The sequence below is a fragment of the Rhinolophus sinicus genome, chromosome 3 (genome assembly GCF_057876585.1).
Source record: "Rhinolophus sinicus isolate RSI-liver-muscle chromosome 3, RSI-T2T, whole genome shotgun sequence".
NCBI classification, from domain to species: domain Eukaryota; kingdom Metazoa; phylum Chordata; class Mammalia; order Chiroptera; family Rhinolophidae; genus Rhinolophus; species Rhinolophus sinicus.
The window spans coordinates 197,176,151-197,198,999 of record NC_142503.1 but is presented as its reverse complement, the minus strand read 5'-3'; the positions used below and the strand labels follow the sequence as shown (position 1 = coordinate 197,198,999).

Genomic DNA, 22,849 nt, shown 5'->3' with positions numbered 1-22,849 from the left:
ACTTCCAGAACTGCTTCAGAACGTGGCAAGAACAATGGGAAAAGCGTGTTTGAAGCGAGGGGGAGTATTCTGAGGGGGATTAGTGGCAATGTGTCTTTTACTGTAATAACTTTTGTAAAAATTTAAACATTCACCGTATTTTTTTGGTTACACCATCCAACCTTGCCCTGTAGTCCCCCTGCACCCATGATGGTCCCATGCCAGTTCAGCGTTCTCCTGTGACTTCATCTCAAGCTATTCTTCATAGCCTAGTGATCACGCCCTTGATTCTTTTACGAAACCACAAAAAATGTGGTGGCAAGTCTTTCTTTAAGGACATTTTAGGGTGTTTGGGGAATAAAGTTCTTTTAAAAGACTCTCTAACCCCATAATACTAACACAAAGGTGGCTGTCCTTCCTGCATCTCCTTTCAGTCATTTTTTTCATAGGTGGTCTTTTAATTACCCTCCCCCCTCTTCCCCTGAAAGTACATTTGCTACAACTTTTTAACATTTTGGCAGGGTTGATTGTAAAAGCCATAAATGCTGATTATGGGAAATTTGGAGACTAGAAGGAAACGAATGGTGACCCTAGGGTCCCCATCTCTGAGATGACACCTGCTGACATACCAAGGGTATTCTTCCCGGCCTTTGTTCTGTGTGCTCAGCCTTTTCCGTGCCCCTGTGCCAGTTTGCAGATGTGTTAAGTCTTGTATGGAGGTCTAGCTGGCTCATTCATTAATCACCTACTATCGTGTTTCCCTGAAAATAAGACCTAGCTGGACAATCAACTCTAATGCATCTTTTGGAGCAAAAATTAATATAAGATCCGCTCTTATATTATATTACATAAGACCCAGCCTTATAGTAAAATAAGATCCGGTCTTATACTAATTTTTGCTCCAAAAGACACATTGGAATTGATTGTCCAGCTAGGTCTTATTTTGGGGGAAACATGGTATGTGCCAGCTGCCCTGGGCACAGGAGAAAAAGCAGACTCTGCTGCTAGGAGCTCAGAGCCCAGTGACATGCTATAGTTGCTTGCAGTACAGACTATGACGTCTTCCTCTAGGTATTAGCAGAGGTTAGCCTGGTCCCTGGCCCATAGTAGGTGATTCACCAATGTTAGTTGAATGTGTTCGCGAATCAAATCTGAGGAGAATAGCTCTTTTCAGTGTTGAAATGAAAGTGCCATAGGTGGCGCTAGGTGTGAGTCTCCTCTCAACCCCAGCATAAAGCCCACATAATAATGTCTGTAATTGATTAAATGCCAGGCCCTGTGCTGGGGCTTTCAGATAGATGATCTGATGTAATTCTCACAACGTCTTGGGTGTAATATGAGGGTCTGAGACACGGAGACAGGAAGCAGTTTGCATGAGGTCTTCCAACTCCCAGTGGCACCGTGGGGCTGTGCACCAAGCGGTTTGTGTCCTGCCCTGCCAGGAGGACACATTCAAGTCAGGGAAGAAAAGGGCTGTATACTCTGCAGCAGTCTGTACCAATCTTAGTTAGTTGCCCGTTCCCAAATGTAACCAGCACACCCTCTGTCTACCCTACTGTCTCTTGCTGCCCTTCAGCCCATTGCTTCCGTTTAGTCCTCTCTGATACTCGTCATCTCCAGGTCATCTATCTCTGTCTTTCCCCCTTCCTTTTGCAGGGCACGGGGGAAACTCTAGTTCAAGGCAGCAGGCAGCCTCCTTGGCTGGTGGTGGGAAGGGGGCTGACAACTGGCCTGGCCTGGCCATCACTCCTGGCAGGCAGGGTTTAGGGGGTGGATGCCTCATCTTTCATTTAGATGTGACTTTTGGCGACAGCTGGAGGTAGTTGCACGGCCTCGGAGCTAATGCAGCCACTGTAACCCTCGTCACCTCTAGCAACTCAATGGGAGCTGCTGCTGCATTACGCGGGGCGTTCAGGGGCTGTGTGCATCAGTGGTGGGTGTCGCTGCCAGAGGTTGGGCTGGGCACCAATGCAGATGGGGAGTGCAGCGCCACCTCACTGTGTCGTTAATTAAAGGAGGACCTACAGGACCACTGGCCAGCCTAACAGGTCATGTCCAGTTGCAGTGAAAGTTACCTTGAAGACCTTGGTGGGAAAAAGCAACTCAGAGCAGAACAGCTCACTGCAGGAGGAGACCACCTTTCCTAATGGTTTCTGGGGAGAAATCACCACCTGGCATGGATATTCCAGCTTTGGGGGTCCCCCTGCTACCTCCTGGGAGTCTGGGACCTGACCTGCATTTGCCCCTTACTTGGGAACTGCACCCCTTAGAGACCAGGAGGAGCCTGGGAATAAGACAATTCAATAAACTCACAATAAAACATCCACAGCCTTTCATAGTTTTTCACTTTCTTTAACTCAATTTATTTTTCATTTTGTGGACAGAGATTTAGTCCGGGTATTAGTTTATGATTTTTTGCTGAAGGAATTACTCAACACACACACATATAAAAAGGAAATATTATTTTTATCATTTATTTTGTGCCATGTATACCATAGGAGAAAAAAACGGAGTGAAATCACTTCAGTACCGCTGTGTTTTTCATTACAAAGTTATTACATATAGAAATTACTCCAAATTATCTGAAATGAATGGAAATTATGAGGTTTAAATTCCCCAGGTTACTGCAGGCACAGCTCTGGAAATTTATTTTGTCATCTTGCTGAACATAATTGCTACAACAAAATTTCTTCCATTTTACAACTGCAGCATAACTTATTTATACCGGTATAGCTGTAATTTTACATCAATAAGTTGCATGGGAAGGAATACACAGGTGGTAATTGAAAACAATAATTTGTACTGAGGTCCAGGTGGAACGGTTGGCTGACGAAAAGACTCCAGTTACCGTCGGCAACAGCTTTGTGTCACTGTGGCCTCTTCCCATCCCGTTAGCCAACACCCTGCAAACCATCCAAACACCTTCAATCATGTCCCCAGTGGCTGCCAGGATACGAGCAAGGGCTTGTCCGACTTCCCACCATGGCCCGTGCACCCTGGTGTGGAAACTGAGGCCACAGGGCCCTGGGGGAATGAGGGAGGCCTGCCCCCTCTCATGCTGTCCAACTTGCTTCTGGGTTGGGTGCATTTAGGTACCCGGAGCTAATTAAGGTGTTTGATAGATTTCAATCGGAGTATGAGTTCTTGCCAGAAACATCGACAATTCGATTCCCCAAACACAATGCGGAGTGTTAAATCCACTAATGCTTTATACATTACTATGTTCCTTTCCAGCCGGAATGTGTGGTCTGGGTACAATATCGAAACGGTCCCCAAACAGGCGTCCTCACTCTTCAGTTCTCTAATTGTTCCTGTTAAGCAGATACAAATAATGAAACTGCAGATGCCTGTGCTAAACCCCCATGGCTGACGAATCTACCCGTTTGAATCCAGAGACCCAAATTCAGATGTGAAAAAATCGACCATAAATCTGCCCTGTTTAGATTGCAGACCATCGGAGACAGATCAGACAGAGATGGTTATCTTTGCTGCTGTCCAGTGTTCCATTCCAGGCAGGACACATGTGGGGAAGAGAGAGAGAGAGAGAGAGAGAGAGAGAGAGAGAGAGAGAGGAAATGAGAGAGAGGAGAGAGGCAGAGGGGCTTTGTCACAAGTTCAAATGGGAAATGTTATTGCCACATCCATATTTTAGAAGCCATTGTTGTTTCAATGATCCCAAAGGCTTAAAATCACAGTGAAAACATTTTTTTTTTTTTTAAAAAAAGGACCCAGATTAAACTAATACACTGTACCAGAAAGCACAGCAATCCAGCATCTCAGTTTTCCCTGGGTGGTATTAATTATCTTTTGTTGTAGCAAATTGTCTGCCTTGTAAATTGAGCTGAAAGTGTGTCTTCAAGCAGATGCAATGTTTTAATATGCGATAATGAAACAACTTCTATAACTTCCACGTACTATAGATCTATTATTCCATCTCCAATAACATTCCTGCAGTTCAAACTTTGTGTTGTGGAGGCTTGTTTGTTTGCCATCTTGCAACCTTAACCCTTCTCTGTTGAGGGAATACTGCGTAAGTGTTTTCTAGGGCACAAACCACCTTTGTTGAATTCACTCGAAAGCATACGTGGCTGTTTCTAGAACTACAAAACAACAGATGAGATCTCCCAGAACCCTTTTTCTTTTCCAGTTCTGGAAGGCATATCTGAAGCGAGGTGTTGGCTGGTTTTTATTTTCATTTTTCAGTAAGTGCCCCGTTGCAGCATTCTCGTTAGCTGTGTCTTTCTGAGGATGCTAGTCTGACTCATGCCACTTTCTCCTTCTCTCTTCCCTAAGCAAGTACTTCCCCCTCACTTTCCCTCTCCACCACTTCCTTTGTAGTGCATCTCAGCACAAACAGGAATTTTCAGAGCCTGGTTTGGGTGGGGGTGTGTGTGTGTGCAGAGCTTGCAACTGAGTCAGATTTGTCTACAACTGCGGCTTAGCATTTACTGAAACTTCCCTCTTTCTCAAACTGCTTAAGGATACAAACTAATTAATCCTCACAGCCCCATAAAACCCTTGTTAGAAGGTGATCATTGTTGCCTCCACCCTAGCCCCCCCCCGCCATTTCCCATCACCAGACACCTCACTGTAGCAGCCAGAGTCAGAACTGAAAATTCCCTTCTGATTCCCAGCTCTTTCCCCAAATGAACCATTTTAACTCTCTTTCTCTTCCTTGTGGATGGTCTCAACAGGGGAGATTGACTGTCACTGGATGACTGAATTAAAACTGGTGTGTGTGTGTGTGTGTGTGTGTGTGTGTGTGTGTTACACTTTCAGTTATACAGTATAGAGACTTGGAGACAAGACAGAAAGGAGCAGAGACCCTTTCTGTACACCACCCCCACCCACCCCCACCCACCGCCACACCCACACACCCATATCCACACCCACACCCACCTGCACAGCTGCTGGGATCTCTGTGCATGAGGGGCGTGGAGGGCGGGACCTGGTGCAGTCGATCATTTTTATGAACAATGTTTCTTCCAAGCCGACCAACTGGGTGATGGCAGTCCCTACCAAATTTGAATTGATGACTCAACTAAAGAATTAAAATTAGCAAGGCAAGAAAATTCCAAATGAGGTGAGAAAGCTGTAGAAATAGTTCCAGATCCCCTAGTACTGAAGCCATTCAATATCATTTCTGATGACAGGGACAGAGCTAGGAACATTCGATGTGGGTGTGAGTCTTTTTCATATACGAAGAGCTGGGTGAAGTATTTTTTTAAGGAAAATAATACATGAATCAGGAACAGTGACTTTGGTTTAACCCCTTGCAGGCTGCAGCTGTAAAGGCAGGAGGCAATGGTGCCTCTTAGATTTCCTAGACATACCTATGCTTTATGTAGTTAAAAAATACTCGGAAATCTATTACCGTATAAAACCCAAGTATTTCTTGCAGAAATAAGGTACAAATGGTGACATGTTTTAACAGAAGCAATGTTGCAAAATTCAGTACCTGGAGAGCATCAACCAAGCAATTGTTGGGAGGCGGGTTTCGTGGTCCCACCTTTGCTATGAGGTAACAGTGCAGAAAACCCCCTCCAGATCCAGCAAAGCCTTAATTGAGTGCTTCTGGCACTTAGAAATTTGCTGTAATTTTCAGAAATGACATCAAATAATTCTAGAAGATATGCCAGGAAGCCCTAAAGACCTCTTTTGTCTTTTTATGCTTCTGGATTTGATAGCTCCTAGAGATTCTAGAACTGTAAGGAAGGAGTTAAGAGCCATCTTGGGGGCCTTATTAATGTGTACACAAATAGGATTTACTTAGTGCCTCCATTTCAGTTTCCTCAAAAGTTAAAACAAGTCAATCCACTGATCAGATCGATGCAGTTTATTTATCTTCCTCTTCTCAGTCAATAGCGTTTATAGATCCCGAGGAACAGAAATTAGCAATTTGCTTCTGAGTCGGCCCCACACCTGTAAATGCCAAAAGATTCGCGTTCTCTTTGCACAGCTTTTCTGCAGAAACATTGGGGGTTCCCATTTCAACTGACACTACCCATCTTGATTCTTTCCAAATTTTTGTAAAGACATAATATAAAATATAACAGCTCAGAAGGCAAAGATACCATTACAGAACCTGTTACAGAGCCCTACCTCAGCTAAGAGTTAAGTATTCTTTGGTTCAAAAAATTTTAAACAAGAAGCCTGGCTGGGGGGTCATGTGTCTGTTTCATCTGCCCCCCACGGCATGGTGTGTTATATGTAGCACACATAGGGAAGCAGAGCCCCACACAAGTTAATAAAAATGCACCCTGATTTGATGAAATGATTTTTGATTTCTGAACTATTCCTCTATAAAGAAATTTAAAGTGACCAAGAATATGGGGGATTATGTGCTGGAGTGCAATAGGAAGCTAGAAAAAGAAGAGCAGGGAAATATTTGTGAGTTCAAAAAGCTTTTTGACCTCTTTTTTTCCCCAATAGTACAGAAAATGTAGCATTTCTTTCCATCTAATTCCAGTCCGCACAAAGCCCCAGCTCTGGGCCCAGCACACAGTAGGCCTACAGCAGGTGCTGGAGAAATAAGTGTGAAGTTGTGTAATATTTAGGACCATATGTTCATCTTGCACTTTTCCTTTATATATTCACATGTTAAGCACCTGCACCTCCCCCTCCCCTTTTTGGCCGATGGAGTGACTTTTATTCTACACAAAGGATTGGTAGATCAAGGGATGGTGTGTGTGTGTGTGTGTGTGTGTGTGTGTGTGTATGGTGTGACCTTCTCAGAAGGGTACTGGATCCTCCGTCTGCCTGGGGTCTTGAGGAAGGGATAGGGATCCGGCTGTGGCCCGAGCTCTGCCACCCCTTCTGGCCCGCTGCCTGTTATCTGGGCATTAAGAGAGTGGAGAAATTTTAGTGTGGGCCAGCTGCCGAGGCCGGGAGGGGTCGAGGGAGAGGTCAAGGTCGGAGGAGAGGCGGCTATTGATCCGGTTTGGAACGCGAGACTGGGAGCGCAGCAAGACTAAAGGGGGAGCTGTGAGACCAGACATTAACAGCTTTCAGCGCTAATGACGCCCGTGCCAGACGGGCAGAGGGAAAAAAGGGAGACTGGAGCGGCAGCTGGGATCGCTCGCTGCCTGCTCCCGGCCGCCTCCCGGGAGAGAAGGAGGAGGCGGAGGGCGAAGGGGCCAGTGCTGGGCTGGGCAGGGCCAGAGCCGCCTCTCCCCGGCCGCCGCGAGATGGAGCGCGCTGGCAGGCGGTGGCGTGTCCGGCCCTGCGCCGGCCCGCCCGCGCGTCCCTCTTCCCGCCGTCGGGGCAGTGTGGGGCCAATGAGGAAGTGCTCCGCGGTCAGTCGCGGCCCGCGCCGCCCCCTGCCCGCTACTTCCTGCCGGGGGTGGGGCGGAGGTGCCCCCCTCCCCAGACCTCACCGCCTGAGCGCGCGGGAGGTGGCAGCTGCAGCCCGGCCCCTGAGCGTTCTGCGCAGTCTGCTGAGAGTCCCCTTACCTGAGGGGGTTGCCCCATTACCTCCAGCCCAGACCTGGTCCTCTTTCATTGTAATCAGCCCTCGCTGGGCAAGGGTCGAGGGTCGGGATTTCGCGCGCGGGGGCGCAGGGGGCGCGCGGGCAGCAGGCGTGTGGAGGCGATTTGAGTCGAAAGCTACCCCAAGGGCTGTGTGACCTTGGGCAAAACGCTAAACCGCTCTGGACTTCACAACGCCAAGTCTCAGAAAGAGCTGCTTTCCCAAATTTAAGAATCTGCGCGACTCGGGATGACTGGTTTATAGTTTTCTTAAGAAGTTTATTAAAGGTGCGTGTGGGCATTTTTTCTTAGGCCACTTTCCTGGAAAGATTTTAGCGGTGGGGCGGGATGGGAGGAGAGGGAGGTGCTTCTAGACTTTGGACCACGTGGAGATAGGGTGAGAGTTGGGGGCGGTGGGCAGCTGCGGGCAGTCCCCAGGTAATCAGATCCCTGATTCTCCAGGGGTGGAGAGTGCCGACTGGCCCTACCCCACCCCCCTCCACAGCCCAGTCTCCACCCGCTCGACCCGCGACCCTGCAGCCTATCCGCAAAACTACATGCTAGGGCACATTTTATTATTATTTTTTGGGGGTGGTTTGGACAGGGAGCTCTTTCTGTCCTCACTAATGGGCGCTGCGCTCTGTTAAGTTGTTGGTCCCGTTGCCACACCCAAGACCTTGGGGTTGAACAAAAACCCCGTGTGCCCCCGAAGGAAAAGGCCCCGAGAGAGGTGGCGCGCCCTGAGGCGTCACGGCCCAGCCCCTCGCTCGGATGAAGCCAAGGGAGCTGGGCCTGGGGGCGGGGTGGGGTGGATGCAGCTAAGCTCGCCCGCCAAGCCCAGCCCCGAGCCAGGCCCCGACCCGCCCTGGCCGCCTTCAGGCCCAGACCAGAGAAACCCTGAGAAGGGAGAGCGCTCTAGCTGCTTGGCGCGCCCAGCCGGGGAGGTCAGGTCTTCAAATAGACGAAGTTGGCCGTGGCCTGGGGAGGGATCCGGCTGGGAGGGGCGATGTCCACGCGGACCACGGTTTGGCCTTGTCCCTGGGCCACGGACAGGCCCCCGCAACTCCACTTGTCCTCGCCGGGTGCAGAACAAACGGCTGACAAGGCAGCTGTGTCCTTCCCAGTCAGACCGGCGATTTCAAGTCCTGCCCTAGGCAGAAGAGCACTGGGTGTGTGTGTGTGGAGCGGGGGGCAGGGGGAGGCGTTACTTCCAGGTTACTGTAATTGTGAGGGGGTGGGAGGTAACAGGGGGACCCGAGTATCTTCAGAGATCCGGCCACACCTACTTCTGGGTCAGCATGTACAAGTTCCTCTCCCACGTGGAGCGCCCCTGCCCCGGTACCCCCATGCTCCCTGCAGACCCTGGCCTTAGGGGGTGGGGCCCGTGTTTGACTCTCCAAGTAGTTAAAGGGGTGAGGTGGCGGGAGCGCACAGATTCGAGTGAACACTCCTCCGGAATGAGACTCAAACAAGGTCCACGTTCCTCCCCCCAAATGTGATCTTAATTCTCTCCTCTTAGTATCTTTAATGTCCACTTCGCTTTCCCAGAGTTTGTAATACCAGGATTTATACAGAGACACTTTTTGGAAGTTTAACCCTGATCCCCCAATAAAACAAAAGTATAAACAACCAAGTGACTTTTCCTGGGTGATGAAGCAACTGACCATCTCCCCCAGTCCTTGCGTCCACTTCAACCCTCTTGCACAGCGTCCCCCAGACTCCTGCCCCCCAAGTCCGACAGCTTTTGGTGGGTGGCTGGGAGTTACTGGCGTTGATTCAACTTACTTCCACACACAATGTACTCCGCCCCCCTTCTCAGGGGGTCCTGCTCCCAGGAGGGGAGGAGGGACAAGAGAATTTTCTTTTACTGAAAAATATCCTGCCCACCGTCTCCCCCGCCCCCCTTTTGCGCTGCCGTGCACGAGGAGTAGATGAGTGCACAAAAACGCCGTTTGCAAGTGTGGCCGGCCTGATCTGCGGGTGTGCGCACGGGCGAGTGTGTGTGTGTGTGTGTGTGTATGTGTGTGCGCGCGCGCGCAAGCGCCGCGCGCGAGCGTGTGTGTGTGTGTGTGTGTGTGTGTGTGTGTGCTTTCTTGTTCTCTTACAGGGTACAATGTTAAAAAGCCACCGCTAGTCGCCCCCAGTGCTCCGACTCTCTGGGTCTTTTTGTCTCTGGTGCAGATTAAACGTCACGTCCGCACTTGAACTTGAATTTTATCCCATTGTACAGAGGCAGCCCCAGCCATAGAGAGACCGAGAGCTCCCAGAGAACCCGGACTCCGCCATCTTCACGTTGCAATCTATAGCTCCCAGTCCGCGCCCGCACCGACCCAGGCGCACTGGGCTAGCTGCCCCTCAGCCCACCTCCCCCCGGGCCCGCGGCGCCAGGGGAGCGCTGGGGAGCGCTCCTGGGGACCCGGCAGCCTCTCCGGCCGGCGCCAGCCTGCCAGGTGAACTGGGAAGGAGCCGCTCCTGGAGTCCCCCCAGAGCCTCGGAAGGGTCAGTCTCCGAGAAAAAAACAGGCAGCCCGCAGAAAACCCAGAAACAACCGAATCCGGGCAGTTTTACATTGCTTTGGGTTTTTTGAGGGGGCGGGGTGAGGGGGGTACGAGACAAGTCCCCAAGTTTTCTTTGCTTTTTTTCTTTTCTTTTTCTTCTCTTATTTTTTATTTGTTTGCATTTTTCTTCCCCCCACCCCCCTCCTGGTAGAAGTGCGCTTTCCACCTACCAGACCCTGAAAGTGTCAGGAGCCGGTGCAAAATCCGGTTTAAGTTCAAGAAGACATTTGGAAGTCCAGGAGGCCACGCAGTTTGAAGAAGTGCAAAGGATTTTTTTCTTTCAAAAGAATATATATTTTTTAAAGAAACCAGCCAGTCCGCGGCAAGCAACAGCAGATTTTTTTTGCTTCTTTTTCCTATTTTAGATCGAGAGGTTTTTCTTTTCTTTTTCTTTTTGCAAAACAAAACAAAAAACAGCATAGAAGAAAGAGCAAAATAAAGAAGAAGAGGAGGAAGAGAGGGCAAGAGAGGAAGGGGGGAAAAAAAGAAAAAAAACCAAAACACCAACCCGGGCAGAGGAGGCACGGCGGCGGCGGCAGCGGCAGCGGCAGCGGCAGCGGCGCGGCGGCGGCGGCGGCGGCGGCGGCGGCGGCGGCGGCTCCGACCCCCACCCCCGGCTCCCCCCATCAGAGCAGCTTTCCGGGCGATGCCAGAATAGATGCCGGGGCAATGTCCCGCCGCAAACAGGGCAACCCGCAGCACTTGTCCCAGAGGGAGCTCATCACCCGTAAGTGTCTGCGGCGTAAGCGCGAGGGGCCGGAGGATGGGGTTCCGGGCGCCCGGGGCTGGGGACACCGAGCCGGGCTCAGCTGGGCCCGGGCCGGGGCGGCCCGCGGGCTCCAGAGGCAGTGCGTCGGCCCAGAGCCTTGTGGGGGGCGGGGGGCCATAGGAAAGTTTCTTTGCAGCCCCGGCAGTCCGGGCGCTGCGCAGTCAGACGCGCCTCCGGCTCGGGGGCCTGCGGAGCGGGTGCCGGGCGGGAGAGGGGGCGCGCAGGCTGGAGGAGGTGTGTGTGTGCGCGCGGAGCCCGGCTGGACGCTCGCCCCTCCGAGCGGCGTGTGTGGCGGCGGCGGCGCTGGTGGCGGGGTTTGGAGAGGAGGGGGAGGGGGCTGGGGGAGCGGAGGGGGAGGGGGCAGCCGGGAAGTGGGGAAAAGTTGGCGAGCGCGTGGGTCCGTGCTGAAGGCTCGGGCGGAGGAGAGCGGGGTGCGCTGTGGAATGCGGGAGATGTGGGGAAACGGGCGGCCGCCGGCTCTGAGTCCCCGGTAGCTGCACCCGGCGGGGCAGAGCGCCGGCCACACCGGTCCTAGGGTTCTGCAGCCGCCTTTCTCTCCCTTCCTCTATTTGCAAAAGAATCCAGCTGCAAGGCCGTTTGCCGGGCTCATGCACCCCCCCCCCCCCCCCGCATTTCCCCACCTCCGCTGTCTCCTGGGATGATCCTGTCTTCTTTCCCCCACTCCAGAAAAGGTGGGGGTTTGGGGCTGGTGAAAAATACCCGCCACGGGGGAACAAGGGTTGTCAGCTAGGAGTGGGAAGAGAGGGATGTGCTTGTAAAACAGTAGTGGGGGGAAAAAAAAAACAGAAAAGAAAAGAAAAGGAAAAAAGAAAAAAAAAGAAAAGGAGAGAGACCTATCAATCTTTTACGCATCCTTCTGTCTCAGTATCTTTCATCTTCTCTATCTAAATAAACAAGGCAGGTCGAAGTGGAAATCCAGCGGCTGGGCTGGAATCTTGTGGATTTCAAGCCAGTGGCGGGGCGTGCAGTCAGGCAGCAGGGCAGAGACGCAGCAGCTTCCAGCGCCCCAATTGGGTTTATTTAGAGAAGGGAGAAAGAGAGCGTGAGCAGGCCAGGTGCGGGGTGTGCAGGGGAGCTCGCCCCGGGTGCCCGCATAGTTGCACCGGGAAGGTCGGCTCGCAGCTCTCCCTGCCGGGCCGGCGGCTGCTTCGTCGCGCTCGAGCATTTCCCCGCGGTCCTTTCTCTCGCGGTGTCTGGGTCGCCGCTGCTATTTTTTATTTTATTTTATTTTATTTTGTTTTGTTTTATTTTATTGCAATAGAAAAAAAGCATCCTCTGGGTGCCATCGAGACCGCGGTGCAGGTTGTGTTCCTGCAATCCTCCCATCACCTAGTCAGGCTGGGGCCGGGCTGCCCGCGCGGAGCTGGAGAGGGCTGCGCACCCAGTCGCCGCAGAGGACTGGCTGCGGGGCAGCCGAGAGCCGAATATTTATGTTATATTTTTTAAAATTTAAATAAATAAATAAATATATAAAAGGGTTCTCCCCTCCCCTGAAAACCCGCCTAGGAGCCATCTGCTCGGAGCAGTTGCTGCTGCCATCTCTCCTTTGTTACAGCAGATACATTAGTAAGAATTTGTGGATTTATTATTATTTTTTGGGAAGGGGAATAGATATTAAGTGGGGTTCACCTTGGGAGAGGGATGCCTTTTTGGAGGGAGGGAAGAGGACTTCTTTTTTATTTTTCACCATTCTAACATGAAAGAGGACTCGCTGGTTGCATTTAAAACAAAATGTTGTGCAACCAGATTTGAGCCTGGTTTGATCAAGGTTCTTCTTTTTGCCAGTTGACATTTGTCCTTTACCAATCGCTTATTCCAAGCCCATCCCCACCTTTAGATAGTGGAGTGGTGGTTATACTGTCTGTACTTGCAGATGCCTAATTTCTCCAGGAGGCAATGTGCCCCACGTAGCCTCTGTATAATTGCAAGGGTTGTTTTTTGAGGAGGGGGAGGTTGAGGGTAGGGGTTCGGGGAAGGGGGAGTTGTCAGGGGTGTACTGCTAAGCTGGCAGCAGCGAAAGAAGCCAGGGGGAAAGAAGCAGGTAGGTTTGCTTTCCTTTTGCTCTCTCCTCTTCTGGCATTCCTGGGACATCAGGAGAAAGCCCTGACAGGAAGGACTGGTGGCAGCTGGGTGCTGGGGGCATGAGGTGCCTGGTGTGACAGCCTTCCATCCTTCATTTGTTCCATGTCTCTCTCAGCCTTGCTCAGAGCAGTGCTGGGGAAAGAGGATGACACTGGAGCAGTGGAAGGGAGGGAAAAGAGAGAGGCAAAGCAGAAGAGGGGGGCGGGGATAGGAGACAAGAGGGCAAAGGGTATCCTGCCTGCCTTTCAGGGCACATGGAGCCTAAAGCCTGTGCTGGGATGTAAGCAGGGAGAGTGGTCCAACCAGTTTCCACACAAGGCTATTCATTATCAAAAAGCAGCTGGCTTTTCTGTCTGTCCCCTGTCACCGGGAGGTGGGAGTGCAGGCAAGGAAAGGCAAGACCTGGGTGCAGTTTAGGCTGCATGGCCTGTGGAAGTGCCCCTCCACGATGATGATGATGATGATGATGATGATGATGATGATGGTGATGGTGATGATGCAGGGTTGAAGGTGCTCTGGAGCCCTGACCAACAAAACAGGTGCTGTCACAGCCCCCACCTGGGGTTCACATTTTCAATTTTAAATGTGAGCGAAACCACCTATAACGTGGTGTATCTTCAATTGGGTGGCAGCCCGCTGGCCTCGGGAGCTGTAGCCCCAGGTTCTTTAGGGATGATGCAACCTAGGATAACTGATGGTCTGGGAAACACCAAGAGCACACAAATAGCCTCGATAATCTTGGGTGGAGAAGGGCTCCATAATGAGCTAGTTAAATTTACAGACAGGGCCAGTGAGAAGAGGAGGGACGTATAAAAGAGTGTGGGAGACAGCTGGGGATGAAAACCTGGGCTTCTGGTTTGTTTCAAAATGTTTGACCCAGATGGATGTGGCTTTTAAAACCAGAAGACAGACACAGCTATTAATAAAAACAAACACACAAAAAACACAGTGACAATAGCGAAGAGGGGAGGAAAAGGGACAGTGACTGACCAGGCAGAGGGAAGGGCGGTAAGCCGGCTGTACAGATAGGGTGAGTGGAGTAGGGTATGAACACCAGTCCATGAAGGAGCTGGGGCTTTCTGAAGGAAATAAGATGTCTATGGTCAATCACACCACCCTGATGAAGGTGTTTGTTCAACAACCCACCAACAGGTTTCCCTGGAAGATGAGAAATTTGTCGTAGGAATTCATGATTTTGCAAAACAACTAGAGACCCAAGATTTGACTCGGAAGTTAGGCTGTGTTAATTCCATGGTTGCCCTTTAAATTAGGTTTTGCTTTAGCTGTATATTTTGAAGGCGGCTGTGCTCACAATTATCTAAACTCCCCAGGGTATAGTATATCTCCAGTTGTTCACATATCTTTCAAAATTGGGCCTCTGATAAATTTCCTAAGGTATGCCCCCCCCCACCTTTGGTAGTTGGTGGGGGGAGTGAGGTTGGTTTCTTCTGCACAGAAGGAAACCCCATATCATTAGAAGTGTGATATAAGTCAGCTGCTCTGATTCCACCGGAGAATAAAATGTGTTCATCAAAGGTGTTATGCCAGGCTGATTTTATTCATTTGTAATTCACACCTGAGAGAAAACAGCCGTGAGCATATTTTAACAATCCCTAATATTTTTAAAGGGTATTCTTTCCCTCCCTGAATATTATGTACAATAGATGCATGTTTCTTTTCTTTTCGAGGGGGAAAGGTTGCTATCTGCCTGTGCTCTGGCCTTGGCGATTTTTGTCTGGCCTTCAAAATATTTCGTAACAGAAAACGAGTCATTTCTTAAGTGCTGGAGTGAATGCAGTTCCTTTGGTGAAACTGGCCTTAAGGACATGGAAGGAGCTGAGTGAGGTCAGAGGGTTGGGTGTGGTGCTTTGCTGACCACTGTGCAGGGCCAGATGGGTCCTCCTGACTGAAGTGAAGGCCAACTTTGGGTGCATTTGACAATAATTAGCATTCTGTCTCAGTGAGATGGAAGCAGGCAAAACAGTTCGTTGATAATAGATACCAGTTTCCGACTGTAGAGCGCACCAATTTCTAGCGTGTTATCAGAATCGAGCTCTTGGCACTGTCTTTTCGCTTAGAAGACGGCTTGCACCAGCCTTCTCTTTTTCCTTTTCATCTCCCTTCTCGATCGCTTCGCAATCTCTGTTGCTTGTTGTGATAAAAGACTTTCCAAAATAAACTTTCAGTTGCATTGGCTTCTGGTTGATGGTAAGCTTGCAGCGCCGCGCCGCGCCTGGCTCCACTTGGCAGCTAGGGGGCGCTCGGCGCCCGTGTCATGGCTCGGCGCCTTCGCTACAACCGGCTAGGAATGGCTTTCCGTCGGCAGCCGAGGCCCTTTACGTTGCTGCAAAATGTCTTAAGTGTGAAGTTGTAATATTGATTTTCCTGCAGAGATTCGAGCAGGACAAAATGAGAATATAAGTTTGAGAAATCTATTTCCAAGCTATCGGCATTGATTTACAAGCCCTTACTTGGCAGATGGAGGTATTTTTCTTTTCTTTCTCTCTCTTTTTGAAACCATTAAAACGGTTAGTTTTGAATAGGTATGTTTCCCCCGATTAGTCTGTGGTCTTGACTTCCTGAAAATTCCTTTAGTCTGCGAAGGCATTTATGATCGGGCAGGGGGTCTGGGAAGAGTGTGCCTCGTTTTGTCCGTTTCTGTATTGCACGTTGCAGATGCCAGGAACAGCTGAGATTCGCTGCTTTGGGGAGTCGTGTACCTAAAACAGCTTGATGAATGGAAATCCTCTTAGCTCAGATTTTATAACACGTGGATTCTCAATTCCATTTATTAGGTAATGTTCCCACTGTATTAAGGGAAGTAATGTCATTCCCCCACGATATAAAATGCCAACTCAAATAACGTGTGAAACTTTGGAAGGAGTAAATGCTTGCTAGATCCAGCATTGCTAATACCTTTCACCCAAACAGGGCTGGTAATGGGTGGCTTTTAATGAAACGATTTCTCCCTTAAACATGTAGTCCAGTGCTGGGGAATATGTGTGCTTTTGATCACGGGATTTCTGGATCTATAATGTCTTCCAAGTTTCAGGAAATCTGGAAACAGCACGGTTAACCCTGAGTCCTGTGTTTGAGTTCAATATATGGGCAGCAGAGGTTACCTTGCGACTCGAAAGAGTGCTTTATTCTAACCTGAAAGAGAAATAAATTAGGTCAGACAAAAGCCTGGTGCTGTCATCAGCTGGAGAAGGAGGCTTTACTCTCCAGTACCGAGGGCCAGCAATTTATCTGATGATTTCTCTACTTCATTTAATGTTTGAACTGAGCCAGTTGTAAGCATATCACGGCAGCGAGCTCATTTGACGACTCAGAGATGAAGTGGCACTGTCACCTCGCTGCCTTGGGCTGGGCAGTGGCCTCTGGCCTACAGAAAACCGTTAAAAACATTAACTTTAGAAATCCCCAATCCTGTGCCTTGGAACTTGGGGGAGTTTCACAAGCTGTAACTAAACGCAGACCACAGATATGACAATGCTTGAAAAGAAAAAAATATATATATGTATGGGGGAGGGTAAAGATGGGGTTCTTGACCTTTGGAGACTGTTTTCTGCATCTCCTGTAGCTTAAGGAAGGACTCTCTGGCTGTCTGGTTGGGTGCTACCTTTAGCTGAAACTCTCCAAGGACTTTGGCCTCTAGGTTTAATGCTGTGTCACATCTGGGAGGACAAGGGAAAATAAATGCTCTTTGGGGACTGTGCCCTGCATGGCACGATCCAGTTATTGATGCTGGCTGAGCATCCTTCTCTGAAGGTGGCGTTAGCTGTAGGGACCCTGAGTTATTTTTGAATGGGGAGCGGGTACAGAATAACACCGGGAATGAATGTCCGTGTCATCCAGCTGCTCTGAGTATGGCTTTGTCACTTCACAGCATTCTTTATTTACTCACATGATCAGGCCTGGGGGTCTCTGTGTTCTGCGTGTGTCCCCCCACCCCAGGGTCTGCTTTCTGCTCCCACAAATCTTTTTTTCCCAGGGAGCCGAATGTCATTGAGATCTGCTCCGTCAGGTTCTGTTCCCCTCCCCAAGAAACGCTGTGTGTTGACTGCCTCCTGAGCAGTTTTCCCAAGGTGTGTATAAGAAGTGCCGCGACTGGGCTACTTGGAGACACATGAGAGCAGAGGGACACACTTCTTGCACGAGCCATGGAGGGGGTGGGGGGAGCAGCATCGTTTTCACTGGCAAAAGTGACACCAGATCGAGAGGTTTGATTAATGGTACTACATTCACGGGGACTTCTTGTCCGGCATTTTGACATATGCAAATCTTTTGTGTAGTTGCTGAAATTCAAGAAATTCATTCTTTTTTTTTCTTTTTCCTGAGGCAGCTGATAATCTGCTTGGGTGTTGAATTAGCCAGGCCAAGCTGTTTTACTATAATGAAATCCCAGGCCACACAAAATGAAGTAACTTCAAAGTAAAAACAATAAACAAAAAACCCCCCAAATCCTGTTTTACAGAACTTTTTTATGCCCCCCTTTCCCTGAACTGCTGAAATACAAATACATTTGTTAATGTTCTAATGAGTTCTCTACTAAAGCAACACGCGAACAGGACTCCAGCAAATTGAATGCCAGTGTGACTGTGATTAACATGTGCCTCAGAAATGGATGTGCTGCTAAGAAAAAAAACAAAACAAAACAAAAAACGGGGCCACGGTGAACCGCCTACCTTGGAAATGAGATGTTGAAAGCGGAGCGGCTCTGCCGGTACCATTTGCTGCCTGCCTCAGAGAAAGTCCTCCAGCTGAGGGCTTGCAGTCCCGTGTACCGTGTGGAGGGGCCTTCTTCTGAGTAGCACCTTTGAAAAAGAGTAGCATGAAATAAAACAAACCTCTTCATTTGGCTGCAGAGAGAGCTTTTATATCGCATCATTACGGGCTCTGTCGTGGCTGTGAAGACTTAAGGCATTTGCAGTTTTGTGGAATCTTCTGGATGTGTTTAGATGGATTTCTGTACGGGGTGGCAAATCTTTTTTTATTTCTATTTTTGAATCAACTGTTTTATTTATCAAATCATAGATCACCCCATTCTTTGGTATCATGGACTCGGCTTTTTAAAAAAGTAACCTTTTAGTCATGGATAGGATCTGTGAATTGACCTGAACGCTGCCTTCCTTACTCATTTGGTCTGTTTTTCTGCTTTTGAATGTGTGTGACCTGGTTTGCTGAGCCCAGTTTTTGGAGTTCTGGAGAGGTGTATGCGGCAGGGGGTGGGGAAAGGTTGGACTGAAGTCTATAGAGCAAGGTAGGGTATTTTTCAGGGAGCTGTTTCTGATGAGTGGAAGTGTCCCGATGCCTGGCTGGGGAAGTGGAGGAACATGTGTGTACCTGGGGCTTCTCCTCACAACCCTGGACTTCTCCACCTGGTCCTCTGTCTGGGCTGTGTGGCTGAGGTTCTTCCCATTCCCAAACCTCTTCTTGGATCAGAAAGCCTGACTTCCTGGAATGCAGGCCAGGCCCAGGCCTTCCCCTGAGGGCCCAGTCAGCCAGACCCCTCCTTGGTCATTTTCACCGGCAGGGAAACCCACATGCCAGAGAAGGTTGGGCATAGGCAGCCCTTCTCTCCTCTGTCTTCTGCCCAGATGTCAGAAGTCTTGAAAATTTCACTTTGAGATGTGTGCTGTGGTTGGCGTGGAGCCGATGGGGCTTTGTGGGGTGGTGGTCTCTGTATGCACCGGACCGTGTAGTGATCTGAGGGTGGTAGGGAGGTGGCCTTTGGAGGGTCTCAGGGTGGCGCAGGGCCACCATCTCTGTGACCCCTGGAACAGGTAGCCTCCTCAGACCTCTGTGCAAGAGGGCAGGTGGTCAGGGGAGAGAGTGCATCTGTGTGATGTGTCCTGCTTTGGACCCTCCTAGGGCGCAGCAGCTCCCAGCCTTGTTGGCTACAGAAATTGGGAGGGCAGATGGTTGGGACCCGGATTGTGGCCCCCACCCACAGGTGTGTCTTAGACTTTTGTGGCCCTCGGAGCACAGTCCTCCGAACGCATCCCTGGCTGGGTGACGGTCCCCTCTTATCTCCGTCCCCTCTGCCAGGCACTTTATTATTCCCTCTGTTCGGAGAACTTCATAAAGCCTCTTGTGCCTTTAAACATCATCTAGCCATAGATTATTGTCTCCACCAAGAATTGATTCCTTCCCTCTCCTCCCCACCCTTCTCCCCCCTCCCCATGGTTGTTATTTTCTCTTGGATCCAATAAATTAAAAATTGATGGCAGCTCAGAAAGTGTTGTGCTCTGTCGAGTGTGCACATTGGTGGTATTTCGATGTCGCCCAGAGTCCCAGCCCCTCCCTGAATGTTCTTGAGGAGAAGGAAGAGAGCACTTCGCAGATGCTGGTAAGGATGGCAAGGGCTCCGTCTTCGTAGGAAGCAGGTGTAAAGTCTCCAGTCGGATGCAAAGCTCGGGCGGATGGATGCTGAACAGTTCTTGTAAACATGTGTACACATCATGATGGCATCTGTGACGTTGGTGGCACACAATTTTAAGAACCTGGCAACCCTCCCCCCACATCCTTCCCTCCCCACCTATCATTGAACCAATAATTCTATGTATGTTTCTCCCGGACTGTGGCTCAGCTATGGAAGATAAGAGATTTAGATTTGGATCAGTGCAGGGTTAGGGGCCATGGCCTGTGGGCTGTGTGTGGCAGTAACCCACGTGCACTGCACCCTGGGGACAGCGGCCGGCTGGCCTGTTGGCTGCAATTCCCGGAAGGGCAGGCGCAGAGACAGTTGGACCAGGGTGGGTGGGGCCTTGAGGGCCCTGCTTGTGGGGGAATCACCGGCCAGGTAAGGCCGGCTGGGCCTGTGCAGTGCTGGGGGCCTGTGGGCTGCTTGGCTGGGCCTGTGTCATCCATGTCCTCCCATTTCTGTCTTCTGTCCCAAATTCCTTTCCAGCCGACCCGCGCGAGGCACGAGCGAGGCAGGGGCACGGGAGAGTTTGTCTTAGGATCAAGTGCCTCCCTGAACAGTTAGCAACAATGTCCGTTATTATTTGTGAATCCTGATTTCATTGCTTCTAAATGCCTTCACCAGCTGGGAGGAGGCCCAGCCTTGTAAATAAAATGTGGTTTTGTTGTAAAAGAAAATTAACTGTGTGTGTGTCCATGTGCTTTAGGATTTCACATTTCAGAACCCACCCCAGTCTGATATCTGACATTGGGACAAGTGGCTTGCTGCATCCATTCGTGTTTCCTCTTAATGAGTCCCAACATTTTAGCAATCCCGTCCTTTATTCGGCGCATAATAGTGAGAGCAGCAGTATTGTCCGGGGCTGCCTGACACTTTGGGGAGTATTTCACGAAAGCAGACGTCATCTCAGAGGAGAAAGCTCATCTTGCCGTCTTTTTGTAAGGCCTGAGTTTGCCCGACAAGGCAGCCCTGAAAGGCTGGTTTGCAGGGGCCGGGAATTTGAAAGGCTGTTTTTGTTTGCATGTATCTTTTTTCTGATGCTTTCTCGTCTCTGGGTGGCAGTTTGGACCACTCTGCCTGCCACAGCAGAGGCCTGGGTCTCCGAGGCTGTGCTGGGCTGTGTGGTTCCAGTGCCCGAGGGACAGAGAAAGGAGGGTTCTAGGAGGGCCAGACGCGCCCACACTTTGCCCCTCTCGGAGCTTGGCTGTGTGGCTCTTTCTCCTTTTATTTCTTCCATTATCGATGCAATTCTAAGAAGGGACACACACACACAGACACACACACGCACCCCACACACCCAGCGTGGTATCCGCCTGCCAGCGGAAATGAAACCACAGCCTGACTTTGGGGGTGTCTCCGAAGGCCGTGAGCGTGAGCTTTTAAGGCTTAGCAGGCTGTCTTGGTCCACCCACTCTGACCCCAAAGTTTGACAGTTTGGGGGTTCGGGGTGCCCCTGCTGCCTGAACGTTGAGGGTAACATTGCTGCTTTCCTGGGAAGTGTCTCCTGCAGCAGGGCCCCACACCCCAGGGGTGGGGAGAGGAAACCCCGTTCTTGGAGCTGAGCGAATGCCCTCTGTCACCTTGAGTTTTACTTTCAACACTGGCAGTGGGAGGGGAAGGAGGTATTTTGGTTGATGTTTCTTTGCTTTCTGGCCTCCTTGGAGGCTGGATCCTGGGTCTGGGAGGTGGAGATCCGAGTTCAGAGTTGCCTCCAGGACCCCAGCAGGGCCGGGCTGCCCAGGCTGGTTGGCTGCAGCTGCAAGGGGACTGGAGGCAGAAATCTGAACTACAGCACAGTGAACGGCTTGGGGTACTTTCAGACTTAATTATTGGGGCTCGCAGGGCTGGCAGCTTGAGGAAAGTGAAAAGGCAGGGACTGCCGCATGAAGGAAGGGTCACCAGATGTTCCAAAAAAAAAAAAAAAAGGAGAGAAAGGGAGACAGTGTTGGTGACGCAGACTCCTCAGCAAAAGGTGGCAGGGACAGGAAGGAATGCTGGCACACAGGCCTACGTGACCTTTGCTGATTTTACAATGAGTCTGCGTTTCTTCTAAATTAGAAAATGATTTTGAAATTAGGTAGCTCAAAACCTCTTAGCAGAGAGGAGATATTCCTACAACTCCTGCCCAGGAGAGTGATGGACGTGGCTGAAACAGTGAATGGAAAGCAAAGCAACACAAAACAAAACAAAACAAGGAAACCAAAGATGAAATTAAACAACAGAAGACACTTCCCCAAGTTCTGAAAGGACGAGCAAGTTGGGAATGTGGATGGATGAGCTGTTGTCGCCATTCGTTTTTATCAGATGCCGTGTTTGCCGGCCGTGTGCCAGCCCTGCTCACCGCGGTACCAGGTACCGTCACCCTTCCTACCACAGCCCTTGCCTCTGTTTCCTTTGAATTCTCAATTTCATTTTGTCGTTTTTTGCTTTTTAGCTCATTTCCTTTGTCCCCCTCTCTCTCTTTTTTAACAAAACAATATTTTGACACCCTCCTCCCATTTATTAGATTACCTTCTCTAGAAATGGCGCACAATACATCCTTATATTTCTAAAGAACTGTTTTCACAGCCCTCTCCTTTGGCTCTGAAATTATGTATATGTAATTGGTAATTAAAGGTGCGAGTTTTTCAATATAAACAGTATTGCTCAATGTTAGATCATTAAAGGGAAAAGAGGCAGCGAATAATTACCTTTTACATTCTGACAAACCGTTCACAGGAATCCAGTTCCCTCCTCGAACCACTGTTTGGCGTGAGGGTTGTGATTACATTTTAACCATAGCAAAGCATCTTTTCATAAAATAAATTGGTAAATTAATTATGTAGCATTGTCTTCCAACTCCTTTTTAAGTAAACTCCGACTTCTTTTTAAAGGTAATTAATGGTTTCTGGGGCTGGCTTTGTGAAAACGTTTTCTCGTACCTTATAGGTGCTTGTTGTCAGAGGGATGCAGACCACAGATTGAGGATTTCCTCATCAGCAGGGTGTGTTTGTGTGGCCACATTTCTAACGCGTGTCTACATTTAATGCATCGAGAAGACTCTGCCTGCTTTTCTAGACCCACAGGCAGGCTCTCAAATGGTAGTTTCCCATCCCAGCAATACCTACTCTTGGACCTATATATGCATAGTTCATACGTGTCCTATGTTGTATAGATTGAGTCCGTTCAAATTGAGTCCTACTCATGGACTCTCACAGGCCCTGAAGAAGAAGCCTGTTCAGAAACTACAGAACAGTGATTTATGTGTAGGATGAAAGATGCCATAGAGTTTTTTCCTTAAATTATCTGTTCTTTGGCTCTGGCCGGTCAATAACCTCACTGCCACGGAATGTGTTTTTCTCCCTTCCATCCCTTCCCTCTGTTTTCTGTGGTTTTCATGATATTTCCTAAATATCACAGAACTTAAAATTTGCCTGCCTCCTTGGGTTCCAGACCCCTGAAGACCCCGGCACTCATGCCATCTGCCCAAGTACTGACATTTGCTCTCAAAAAATTCCCACCCAAATTTGTTCAGACCCCCAGGGCAGATGCGACCTCACTGTCCAC

The 22,849-nt window shown here is 49.8% G+C and overlaps 1 protein-coding gene and 1 long non-coding RNA gene across 11 annotated transcripts in view; one reads left to right on the top strand and one right to left on the bottom strand.

Annotated features, from left to right (window-relative positions):
• Positions 1-2,426: 2,426 nt before the first annotated feature.
• LOC141570807 (uncharacterized) lies at positions 2,427-9,455 on the bottom strand. The gene is made up of 2 exons (XR_012495260.2): positions 4,879-9,455; positions 2,427-3,290 (listed from the first exon to the last, which is right to left on the bottom strand). It is a non-coding gene; the product is annotated as an uncharacterized LOC141570807 (long non-coding RNA).
• Positions 9,456-9,628: 173 nt separating this feature from the next.
• Positions 9,629-22,849, top strand: part of BCL11B (BCL11 transcription factor B) — a 95,256-nt gene continuing 82,035 nt past the window's right edge. For 5 of the 10 annotated variants that reach the window (XM_088797477.1, XM_074326962.2, XM_074326958.2 and 2 more), the window contains exon 1: positions 9,629-10,731. In XM_088797477.1, coding sequence (XP_088653603.1) covers positions 10,674-10,731 — 58 coding nt within the window. In that variant the 5' untranslated portion in view covers positions 9,629-10,673. Of the gene's footprint in view, positions 10,732-11,563; positions 12,361-13,138; positions 15,361-19,086; positions 21,656-22,849 lie in introns of those variants that run through there. The other 5 variants (XM_074326955.2, XM_074326954.2, XM_088797476.1 and 2 more) reach the window with 4 other exon arrangements.